We start from the raw sequence: 13,085 nt of genomic DNA, 5'->3' as shown, positions 1-13,085 counted from the left end.
GAGGAACAATGCAGGATTGGCGATTTCATCTCTGGTTTCGGTTTCGTTTTTCATTTTCGCTCGTTTTATGCTTGCATATTTCTCTGCAGAGCTTCCCCGACAGCTTTAGCGTGTATATTTATACAGTGAGGAGCATATGTATTTGATACCATGCTAAAACAGGAATATAAAATCATCATTTGACAGTTGATCTTAATGTCTTAATTCAAAAAATGACTAAAAATAAAACCGCCAAGGACAGCAATTTTCTTTGTGATTGAAGAATGTATCGTAAATAAATAAATGTTTTCCTTAAATGCTAAGGGAAGGAAGTATTTGACCCCCTATGTAACCCTATGGGAATTTAGCACATAGGGTTAACATAGGGCCAGGCAGATTTTTATTTTTTAAAGGCCAGCTATTTCATGGATCCAGGATATTATGCATCCTGATAAAGTTCCCTTGGCCTTTGGAATTAAAATAGACCCACATCATCACATACCCTTCACCATAGCTAGAGATTGTCATGGTCCTTTTTCCAAAAGGCTTATTAGCCTGTTTGATTTGCATTGAGCTCAATGAGCATCAAATAGGCGACTGTAGCTTATATGATTATTGTTATTGTCATAAATTGAAACCCATGAATATGTCAATAGGTGCGTTTGACTTCTGGAAAATCTGCGCAGATCTGACTTTATGTGATGCATGCTGGGTTAAACACAATGCATACTGGGACAGACGAAATGCAAACTGGTTAGAAATCATGTCCGACGTCTTGCAGACGCGGTGGAAGTTACCACCGTGACATCATGTCACATGTCCTTAAAATATCGCGGGGTCTGTGTCGCCTTTTCCTTAGCGCAGTTGATTTTTCAGCGACTGCACAGGCTGACACCCACCCTAATGACGTCAGTTCAAAAGTCGTGATAGGGCCGTTTGGAAGGAATCTCCTTACCAAACACTCTAGAGCGGACTAAGATGGATCAGTTCATATATTAGGAACAGCACTGTAGCCAGCGTCTGGGACGTCACTGGAGCTTATCCCTGTGATCCATCTTGCTTTGTTCTAGAATCTTTGCTCCTTACGTTAGAATGTGCTGAAATGAACAGAAATTTAAGGGATACCTTCTTATTTGTGATTTCTGGAACAGCGGTAGGCTAGCCTACTGAAAACGTGAGGATATTCTGCTATTTTTATGCTGTTGGTTAAATAGATACACACGGAAAACACTTGACATTTAATTAATGTGCTACAATGCAGGCCTGTTACCTGTGTGACAACAGTGGTTTATTTAAACACATCATATCAATTTATTTCGTCAGTCATCATGCTCATTTTAATGAGTAAGAAATAAAAGGTATTCATTTAGATCATTGTGGACAGGTTTTTAACCACGTGCAGGAGTGTTGCTCGACTCGCGAACTCGCCTACTGAGTGCGGTGCTTTGATCACGTGTGGGAAATATAAACAGTGGTAATGACGTTGAAAGTAGGCGAGTTTGAGCTGAACTGTGCAGCACAAGATGCACGTGGTTAAAAATCTGTCCACGATGATCTAGATGGCCGTGTTTATGACTCTGCGGTCGATATCACATGGCCTTAACTTATTGCTAGAGCAAGGCGGCTGCTTCGCAGCACAGTTGCTCTCCAGGTACTGCGGAGTCTAGGCCCTGCCTTAATGACGTCAGGACTTTGCCTTAATTGGCTTTTACATCCCTGACATATGTGCTGGCGTTTAGATGCCTCTTCATATCCACAAGGGCCTGTGCCTCATGTTTCGTCACGTAGTCATGTCTAGACTATGGGAAGTAGTCCAACTGTAACGGATGCCAGCTAGTTAGCTGTGCGTGTCAAACGTTAGTAAACCTCACTCCCCGATGCCTCAAGAGCACTGCTGGCATGAAAGCTAGTAGCCTGGGCTTTTAGCTGGATTGTTAGTGCGCTCGACTCCCGATCCGTGGTGCTGCTGTTTCGCGGGTTGGAGTCCGGGCGTGTGCAGGGCTGGACCACGGTGGTTCCACACAACGCAGGTTACATAACTTCATAGCAGCGTTTGTATACCCGCCCCTGCTGTCATCGGCAGATCTCGCTGCTGCAAGAGGTCAGTTGGGGTTGAACTTGAACGCCCCTGCAACCACGTGTCCACGTCACTACAACTTTGTTTATGTTTGTGCCACACGTGATCAAAGCACTGCACTCAAAAAGGTTTATTTGGGCCACCTTTTACAAATAAACAAACTAACTAATTTATTTATCTACTACGTATTTACACTTAATTTTGCTTTGCCCATTGGTGAGTTTTGTATATATGCATTTTCACATCAGCAGCTGAGGTTCAGGCCATGATTGTTCTATGTGTAAGAATTTTAGAAATTACTGTTAATACAGTACTTGTGATCTTGAGTTTAGGGAACGTTTTTTCACCTGCAGTTGTTCCCTTTTGGGTGTTGGATCATGATCATCTCTTGGCTCGTCATCCGACTTCCACTTTGTACCAATCTTGGATGAATGCCATGAGTGACAGAAATAAATATGCATATCAATCAACTGGCCACTCACAGCATATAAGCAAGAGCTAGGATGCCACTATCACACTCTCTTCAAATCCTGACATGTTTGAACATGGTAAGGTAAATACTTGTATACATAAATGTTTTATTACCTTCAAGACAACAGTTTGTAATACATGCTTTACTGAAATGTTTTAGTTTTTTCTCTCTCAGCAGAGCCAATGTCCAATGTGACTTTACTCTTCGCTAACTATGGATCTCCAGGTTCAAAAAATCATGGGGTATTGTTTATCACCCTGTTGCTTTATGTTAGCACTGTTTTATCTAATGTTACAATTTTGCTAGTGATTTACTTTGACTCAAGTTTGCATAAACCTATGTACATATTTCTGTTTAACCTGGCAATTAATGGATTAATAGGCAGCACTGCAGTCTGCCCAAAGATCATGGCTAATCTTCTCAAAGACAATAACTACATATCTATAGAGGGCTGCTTAATTCAGGTGCTGTTCATCAATGTCTATGCTTGTTGTGCTTATGCAATTTTTGCTGGAATGGCTTATGATCGCTATGTGTCAATATGTAAACCACTTCAATACCACAGTATAATGACACCATTAAGAGTGAGAGTGCTTATAACTGTAGTCTACCTCCTTCCAACATCCTTGTTGTCTTTCCAAGTGTATTTGACCTCGAGACTTCCTCTGTGTGGTCACAACATAAATAAGTTGTTTTGTGATAATCTGGCTGTTGTTAATCTGTCTTGTGTACGAGATGCCATTGGCAATTTGTATGGCCTTTGTATAACGTTTATACTTGTTGTTATTCCTCTGTTTCTAGTCATTCTGTCCTATATTAAGATATTATCTGTAAGCTTAAAAGCCTCTAAGAATGCACAAAAGAAAGCACTACAGACATGTGCACCTCATTTGATTACATTTATTAATTTTTCCTTGGCCATTCTCTTTTCTGTAATCTATAACAGAATTAGTTATTTTCTCCCTCAAGAGGTTAATATATTGATGTCATTAGATTTCATTTTGATACCACCACTTTTGCATCCTTTGATATATGGACTCAAAACAAATGATATTAGAACAAGTTTGTATAAAATCTTCAGAAGAAGGGCAGTTGTGAACTCTGAGACTGACACATTTAATCAAAATAGATGTAAAATATTCTTCCTTTGAGAATCATCATGAACAAACACCACTTACTTCAAAGGATGATGATAAAAGGGGTTGCATTATCTTCTATGCTTAAAAAAATATCTATTTGTTCTTCACTTCAGACAACCTACATTGAAACACTTACATCATAAGTTCTCTGATTATATTCAGTTTACACCCTGTCCTATCTAGTTCCAAGGTAAACAAATCCTTCCATTTATTACAAAACTTTTACGCTCTATGAAAGTTTTCCTGTACATAGATAAACTCACGTGCATGTGCGTACATCTGGTTGGCCTATCATAAGTAATTTTCCCATTGAAATGAATGGGAGTTTTTGGATTAAAACAAAATACATTTTGGTCTGTAACATGAAGGGAAAAGCGATTCAACTATATACACCATATATTTTCTGAAACCTTAGACTCTCGGGATATGATCTAGCATGACATGAGACATGTCCCACCCTCCTCATTAGTATCCTAGCAGTCCTTCTTCCTTTGTAAATGTTGAAAATACAAATAAATGATCTGCATTTTATTTTATCAGATCATTGTTATTCCTAGCCAACATTTCATTTAAGAACATCTAACAAAAATGAAAGCACAGTACAGAAATATGAACTATAGGGTCATCAAGGCTGTTATGTACGAGGGAAAAAGAGTAATAAGGGTCAGTCACAGCTACAGTAATAACATGAGGTAGACACTGTTCCTCTCACCAAGAATGGACATTAACACTTCTGGCCTACTTCCAGCCACCATTTCTGGCCTACTAATGACTATCATTATTTTAAACTTGCTAGAATATTAAGATTAAGATTGTTTCAATATATGTTTTGATCAAAACTGTAAAAACAGGAGGTTTGTGGTAATGTGAGTGATTTAACTGTTTTGTATAGTGCAGTGCCCGTTCAACAATGTTTTCCAATAAACTTGTTGCCAATCACGTTGATGCAGGTAGATCATGTTAGATTGGCAATGATGTAGGCCTACAGTAGAATCGGGCCTGTGCAGTTAGTAGAGCTTTTTACTCACTTTGCAAAGTAAAAAAGTGTGCGTTTGAGTTGCAGCTAATGGCAACATTAGACACAATACATACCCGTGCGTTTTTGTTGTTGATCAAGCTAACCGCATGACTATGGCCATGCCAGTGCTATGAACTTGGAATTGATGTTTGAATGAATATTATGCCCAAAGCCGATGTCCAGATAGAGTCAAGAGCGGCTGTTTTAAATGCAAATTTTAACAGAATGCTACCGACGTGTGTCACCATATTGTTGCTATAGCAGCAACTTGATCAGGCAACAACAGACCCGCTAGGCATAACCGCGGTTGTTGATGTATGAGTTAGCCTTACCAACATGGGTGCATGTGTGTCGGACTCAGCATGTTTATCCAAGATGAAGAATCTTGAAACGGTCCGTTGTTTAAGTGAGACATCGTAATTTCCATGAACAGGGTTCCCGCGGGGTCTTAAAAAGTCTTTAAAGCATTGAATTCATGAATTTGGAAATACCTTAAAAACATTTGAAAAAGTCTTGAATTTTGATATCTGGGTCTTAATATTTGCGCAGTGACTTCTCAGTATCGCATTCTCATCAAAAGTTTGTTAACCACTATTATTGATTAGCCTAAATAAAGAGTGGCGGAACCTGTGGAGTGGAGAACGCAATGCCGCCCCGAGTCCGAACACGCAGGCGCGTAGGAACGTAGTTAGCATTGGGGGGGACAAGAATGAGGTCTGCCGACATTTTTTTATATTAATAAATAAAGGGGGGTGAATTATAAGTCACACAAGAGATAAAAAAAACTATTGCTGAAGTTTTAATGGCCCTCTGTAAGATGCCGCTTTAAAAATATGTATTTCAATCTTTTTCTTTGATAACCTATTTTAGGAACTGGGAAGAACATCTGCGAACACATTTTTCCCTGAAAACGCACACAGCTATCTGTAGGACAACCTAAACTGACTCCCCCAATGCTTCCCCGCAGCACATTTGTAAAGGTTGCCAAAAATCACCTTTTTACATGGTTGCATAAACGTTGCTTAAATGAAAATGCTTCTTCTTCTTGACTTTTCATATGCCATCTAAGTATATTTTATGTCAGCTGACAGATGGATGCGCGTTTTGGGCACAATGAAAGGGTTTGCCCTTAGTTTAAATGGAGGCACGGGGAGAGCATTACCTGTATGCAGCCAGCTCAACAAAGTTGCGTGTTTATAAGATTCCTGTACAGTGGGTGTACAATTACACATTGAGCCAAATTTTGTCAAAACTCAAATTACCGCCTGACGTAACCGTGATCCAATACGTTGATGATCTGATCGTGTGCGCAGAGACCGCTGAGACTTTGCTGAAAGCCACAAAAGATCTTTTAATATGCTTGGCGGAGGCTGGTTTCAAAATCAAAAAGGAAAAATGTCAAAAAATTACGCGAACGTCAGTAGAATTCTTGGGAAGAATAATTGGCAGTGAGGGAACGAGCATGTCAGACCACCATTGAGAGGCAATACTCGGCTATGGAAGACCAGTCACAGTTCAGGACATGCTAACATTCCTGGGTCTGTGTGGCTATAGCCGTACGTACGTGCCCGACTACGTGAACTTGACTCAGCCCTTACGCGACACGGTAACAGAAATTGGACACAGAGCGTTAAAAAGCCCCATCAAATGGACAGCGGAAAGAGAAAAGACATTCAGAAATGTGAAAACAGCGCTAAGTATGGCCGTTGCTTTGGCGAGCCCAAACTACAATACGGATTTTGAACTTGACATCGCAGAAACAGACCGGCTTGTAAACGCTGTGTTGTGGCAAAATGCGAGAGGTGCGAGAAAAGTGCTGTCATACTGCAGCTGCAAACTTGATGTGGTGGAGAAAGGGAAGTCACCATGTATTAAGTTTTTGGCTGCAGTAGCAAAGGCCATAGAGAAAACGTCACACATATAATAGTGCTTTGCCACCCACTGATTGTTAACACTGACCACAGCGTGACCGCACTCCTAGCATCAGACACATTCAATTTTTCAGCATCCCGCATGATAAAAATTGAAGACGTTTTGAATGGAGAACACATAATTTTCAGCGTGCAAAAAGGGGAACTCCGCTAACATGGCAAGGGGAATAAATGGGAGTAACCTAGACAGACCTACCCACGACTGCGTGGCCCGCGTAGAGGGGGATAACAAACTCAGACACGGACTCCACACGACTCCCCTCGAAAATCCAGACTTTGAGCTATTCACGGACGGTAGCTCATACAAAACCGACGGTAGTGACGGTGTGGTACGAAACTGTGCGGGTTACGGTGTGATTGAATGGACGGACAGGGGGGCCATAACAGTGGAGGCAGAAGAGGTGCGCCAGCCAGCGTCGGCTCAGTCAGCAGAAATAATAGGGTTGATAAGAGCGTTGGAATTGAGTGACGGTTGTAGAGTGAACATTTACACTGATTCGGCGTATGGTTTCAGCGCGATACACTACGACGGCCCACAATGGCTGAGGCGACAATTTCTGACAGCAAGTGGGACCCCAGTTAAACACGAACAACTTTTGAGACAACTCATTGATGCAGTGCAGAAGCAGACCGAGGTAGCGATAATGAAGGTAGCAGGACATGCTAAAGGCGACACAAAAGAGTTCAGAGGAAATGCATTCGTGGACGCGGCAGCAAAAAATGGCATCTGGACAGATTGCCACTGTACAGGGAGTGATGCTACGGTCAGGAAAGGTAACTGCAGACAAAGACACGGATGTGCCGGTGGATTTAGAGCCGACTCAGAAACTCGCTGAGTTGGCAGAGATTCAAGAAGAAGAAAAAAATAATAGAATATATACTTTTTTGATCCCGTGAGGGAAATTCAGTTCTCTGCATTTCACCCAATTTAACCGGATTAGTGAACACACAGCACACAGTGAACACACATTGAGGTGAATCACACAACCCAGAGCAGTGAGCTGCCTGCCCAACCAGCGGTTGGGCAGGCAGCGCTCGGGGAGCAGTGAGGGGTTAGGTGCCTTGCTCAAGGGCACTTCAGCCGTGGACTGGTCGGGGATCGAACTGGCAACCCTCAGGTTACAAGCCCGAAGCCCTAACCAGTAGGCCACGGCTGCCCATTTGAACAAAGAGAGTGGGTGACATTTGGGGGTCAACGACAGGCAGTGGCGATCTTGGGGAAAGAACGAATGGTCTGGCGATCGACAGGAGGTCAGGTGATAGCGCCAAGGTCCCTTTTGCCAAGGTTACTCAAACACACACATGGTCCCACACACGTTTCAGCGGGAACAATGGTCAAACAAATTTGTAAGCACTGGTGGGTCCCTCACTTAAAAGAACATGCAGCGAACTTCCATGCTGAGTGCACCACGTGCAGTCGCATGAACCCAAAAAAGACACTTCCACACCCACTACAGAAATGTCCAGTCCCCCCAGGCCCATGGCATGAAATCTGCATTGATTACACTGACATGGGACTGGGTTGGAGAACAGGAGAGGGGTACAGATACTTGTTGGTGGTGGTCGACAGATTCTCTAGGTGGGTGGAGGCGATTCCAACAAAAAAGGAAGATGCTGAGTCAGTCACAAAATGGCTGACTGAAGATTTCATTCCCAGATATGGCACTCCGAGCGTGATATGCTTGGACAACGGCCAACATTTCAAAAACAAGCATCTGCAGGCGGTGGAGTCCGCATTGGGCATTGAACACAGGTTCGGCAGTGTCTACAGGCCTCAGAGCCAAGGCATTGTTGAGAGAGCCAATAGAACTATTCAAAACAAATTGGCAAAGGCTATGGCTGACACGGGGTTGAGTTGGACGGAGGCAATGCCTCTGGTGTTAATGTCTATGAGGCAAGAGCCTAACAAAGACACTCACCCAGAGCCGGCCCAAGCGAACTATGTGGCCGCTTAGGGCCCCCACGCTAATATATCTTTTAAAAATAAAAAATTAGATGTCATTGAATAATACAAATGAGATGGTATTACACATGTAAATGCGATTTGCATTTTATTTTCATAATTCTCAAAATATTCTCAAAATTGATTCCATCGACTCAGTCACCAACTTTAATCAACATCGCCCATTATTATTACTTACCTCAACGTCTTCGTTTGTCTAGCACATAGGGAAGTTGCATGAATAAATACTGTATAGTGCTGATTATCTTAAATACACATTAGTATATATTTCAACTGATTTACATTTCGTTTTGATTTGGTAGCCTACCTGATGTTAACTACAGGGCTCATTTTCTTAGCTAGCTAGCCAGCTGACCTGAAGGCTAGGTTATTGATTACAAATATTGTCATATTGAACATTAAAACCTACCTTTATCTTGCTGTTTTTTGACGTCTTCCAGCTTCTTTTTTTTTCTTTTTTCCGCTCAAGAGGGATAGCTCCTTTTTTGAGACATTGCGAATAACGAACTTGCACTTCACGTTTCACATGACAGTGACAACCACCACGGCAGCGGTGCATGATATCTGCCTGCCCAAAGGCGGTTGCAGCTGTGGTAGGGTGGTCCATAATTGAAATGAATGGGGAGGGGGTGTGGTTTGGTTATTAGCGTGATCTTAAGAGGGCAGGTGTTGGTGGTGAGGGAATGCTTCAGCTCACTGTTAGTTGGGGAAATGTGTCTGTTGAAGGTGCTTCTCCACTGAGTTTTCGCAGAGCGTATGCCGTGGTGAGTATCATGCTAGGATAATGAGTAGCTTTAGTTGCCTTTTGTTAAGCTTATGCTGTTAGAATATTCACACTGGTTACTTGTCTAGGGAAGTTGAACTCCGGACGCCGAAAGCGGGCTTGGTGATTGTCTATTAGTCTGTCTAATCAATCACAGCGGAAGACCGGTCGGATGCGCTGGTGTTTCCTGGTCGTAGGCTCTAATCACCGTGTCACAGGTAAGCTATTCACTCAAATAATGATCTGCCGTTCTGGGTAAGTAGGCTATTGTATCTCTTAATATTATGGAAACGTAATTGTTGTTCTCATCTGCAGAAAACTTGTTGGCTGCTGCTTTGCTGTATCACGAATTCTGGCCTTGAGTCTGCTTTGCTGCTTCACCGATTGCTTGATTGCTTCTGCTGCATCGCTAGCTTTCCTTGCTGCTGGGCTACTTGCTACGTTTCCTGCGGCGCCTAGCATGCTAGTTTAATTGGTGCTCAACTTCAGGTTGCTTTGCGCTACGCTGCCTTCTGCTAGTGCTGTTCGTCTGGTGGTTGCGTGTTTGTTTGTCGTTGCATGTGGGTGAGTGGATTTATGTGTCGTATGCATATGTTGCATGGTGAGTGAATGCATAGTATGTTATTTGTTTGTGTCTGTTTTTGTGTGTTGTTAATGTCGATGTGATTAATATAATTTGGATTAATGTCTGTTGTTATTTGAGCACTGTAGCCCCGGTACTGGCTTGGGCAAATTACATCTAGGGGGCATCTTGTACGGGGTTACCGTGTGTGCTTACAGTTTTCCCTGAGTTTGGAGTGTTTCACTTTGATTTGCTGTCTGTTTTGATTTGAGTTTCATATCTGTGTGGGTTTAATGTGAGTTGACATTTTGGTTTGGTTTATATCAGTTTTGTTTGGTTTGTATCATTTTGCTTGTTTGGGGGGGGAATTGAGAACTGTAGAAGCCACCTTTAGCTGGGTACATTGCTGTCTAAATTATTCAAGGCATTTTATTGGGTCATAGTGCTCTTTTAAAAACTGTACTGACTTGATTACGTTTGTTAATAAATTGACTAATTGAGGAAATCTTGCATCTCTCATTCATTTGGTTGAGTGGCCTGTTTGGGGTAACTATATCACACAGGTGAAACATTGGTAGGCCTCCTAGTGGCCGTCCTGTCACATTTGGCGCTGCGAGCAAGAGTCTTTTGTAGAGATGTGTGGTTCCTCAATTGCTTGAGAATAGAGGGTTAAACGTGGCTTTACAGTGCAATAATTTTTTTCTTTTGGAGCGGGGGGGAATTGTTGTGGTTGCTGTCGTGGTGTGTGTTTGTGTTTGTCTGTGTTTGTGTTTGTGTAGTAGCAAAGCAGCAGCTGACAAGGACCAGGGGGCACTACAGGGTAGGCCTTGCAGCCCCCAGACCTCAGCAGTGAGAAGTGACCTGTGTTGTAAGTAAATCCGCCTCTCTTCCTAGTCAAAATGGATGTTCAATTAGAAGAGCTGCGCAGGCAGCTTCAGCTGTTGAGAGCTGAAAATGATCATTTGCAGCAGCAGGCTGCTGCTAATTCTGCTAATCCTCCTGCTAACCCGGGTCCTGGCCCTAGGGCCACAGAGCGTATAGTTCTCCTCCCAAGAGAAAGGCGGTGTTCTATTTTCAATGGGGAAGGTGATGACTTATTTGAGTGGATGGATGATGTTAAGGCTAGTTTAAGGGCGCGCCGCCTAAATTCTGCAGACGAGGCCCTGTTTATCCTTGATCATTTGGGGGGTTCAGCAAAGCGGGAGATCCGGTTTAGACCTTTGGAAGATAGAGAGGACCCAGTCAGAGTGTTTGCTATTTTGAAAGACTTATATGGCTCCCCTCGATCTTATATCTCCCTTCAGGAGAGATTCTTCTCCCGTAGACAAGGTGAAGCAGAGTCGCTACAAGATTTCTCCCATGCTCTTTTAGCCCTTATGGAAAAGATAACACAATCTGCCCCTGGTGGCATGCCAAATTCTAGTACTTTGTTGCGAGATCAATTTGTGGAACATGTGATCGACGATGGCTTACGCCGGGAACTTAAGCGCTTTGCCCGGCTGAATCCGGAGTCCACTCTCCTGGATGTTAGAAAAGAGGCCATCAGGTGGGTAGATGAGGGGATGTGCTTGGGGGATAAGAGGGAGAGAAGCTATTCTGTTCCAGCATCCTTCGCCACCCAGTACCAGGTTCGGGGTCACAATACTGTAGCCACTGTCCAGGGCTGTAATTCTGATTTGATTGAATTGAAGGAGCTTCTTAAGTCTCAACAGGCGCAACTTAACACCTTAACTCAAGGATTGCAGCGCTTGCAGGCACACCCAGCACTGGGCCACCCTCGATCCATCAATCCAATTATATGTAGGCGTTGTAATCGACCAGGTCATATGGCCCGGGAGTGCACTAGAGCTTATAGTCGGTCAGTGGAGCGAATGTCAGGGCAACATGGGGATTCACAGGATCAGAGTAGGCCGGCGGAAAACTCTCACCCCCTGAATTGAAGAGCCACACTTCAGGAGGGGTAGCACATGGCTCCCTGCCTTCAGAACGCACTGGTAACCAGACCCTTTCTAACCTATTAGGCAATTGCCCTTCTGTTTCTATTATTATGGGTGGGGTAGAGGTTCCCTGTTTATTGGACACTGGGTCTATGGTTACCACTCTTTCTGAAGGTTTCTTTAGGCAACATTTTGAGCCGTGGAGTAAGGAGAAATTGCATGACTGTGGGTGGTTACAACTTCGTGCTGCCAACGGCCTAGACATTCCTTATGTTGGATATTTAGAGCTTGACTTCGTGGTACTAGGGAAACGGATCCACAATAGAGGGGTGTTAGTGGTGAAGGATCTGCCAACTAAATCTTCCGACCAGAGGTTACCAGGTTTGTTGGGAATGAATGTTATCCAGGAGTGTTTCCAGGAACTTTTCACTCAGCATGGCAGTAGGTTATTCAATCTTCCCGGTGTTGTTGCCGCCCCAGCATGGCAGCGTGTGCTACAATTTTGCCAACAGGCAGGGAGCAGACCACCTGGAGCTGGGAAAGGGCAGGCTAGAGTTGGAGGTGGGACAGCCGTGCATATTCCAGCAGAATCATTGCGGTTTGTGGCAGTCACTTGTTCTCTAGCAGTCCAAGCCAACTCGATGATGTTATTTGAGCCCTTAGACGAACATAATATGTTGCCAGCAGGACTATTAGCTTCTGTGTCGCTGGTCCCGATTATCAATGGTGTTGCCCATGTACCAATAGTCAACATTGGGGGGCAAGAGGCACTTGTGCAGTCCCATGCTGTGGTGGGGACGTTGTGTCCCGTGCAGATAGCGGATTGGCCCAATACTGTCATTGCTGGCCCAATGGAAGAACAGAATGGAGGCAGTTATTTCCTCTCAGGTAGCAGGTGTTGATTGGATAGCCAAGGCTTTCCAGGAAATGGACTTATCTCAGCTCCCGCCCACAGAGCAAGCTCAGGTGCGCGTGCTGTTGCAAAAGTACAGTACTGTGTTTGCAGCTGATGAAGGTGATTTGGGTTGTACAGAGCTCATCACCCACGAGATCCCTTTATCGGATAGTGTACCAATCCGTCAGCGATATCGTCGCCTCCCCCCTGCAGACTATGAAGCCGTTAAACAGCATATCCACCAGTTGTTGCAGACTCAGGTAATAAGAGAGAGCAGTAGCCCATATGCCTCCCCCATAGTGATTGTGAGGAAGAAGGATGGTCAGATCCGTCTGTGTGTGGACTATAG

At 43.7% G+C, this 13,085-nt stretch overlaps 1 protein-coding gene across 1 annotated transcript; it reads left to right on the top strand.

Moving 5' to 3' along the window:
- Positions 1–2,710: 2,710 nt before the first annotated feature.
- Positions 2,711–3,679, top strand: or60a1 (odorant receptor, family 60, subfamily A, member 1). The gene has a single exon (XM_062553047.1). The coding sequence runs from the start codon at positions 2,711–2,713 to the stop codon at positions 3,677–3,679; it is 969 nt and encodes a 322-aa protein (XP_062409031.1).
- Positions 3,680–13,085: the final 9,406 nt, after the last annotated feature.

This window comes from Sardina pilchardus, chromosome 13 (genome assembly GCF_963854185.1).
Source record: "Sardina pilchardus chromosome 13, fSarPil1.1, whole genome shotgun sequence".
Taxonomy (NCBI): Eukaryota; Metazoa; Chordata; class Actinopteri; order Clupeiformes; family Clupeidae; genus Sardina; species Sardina pilchardus.
The sequence above is the reverse complement of the archived record's forward strand: the minus strand, read 5'-3'. Positions and strand labels throughout refer to the sequence as shown.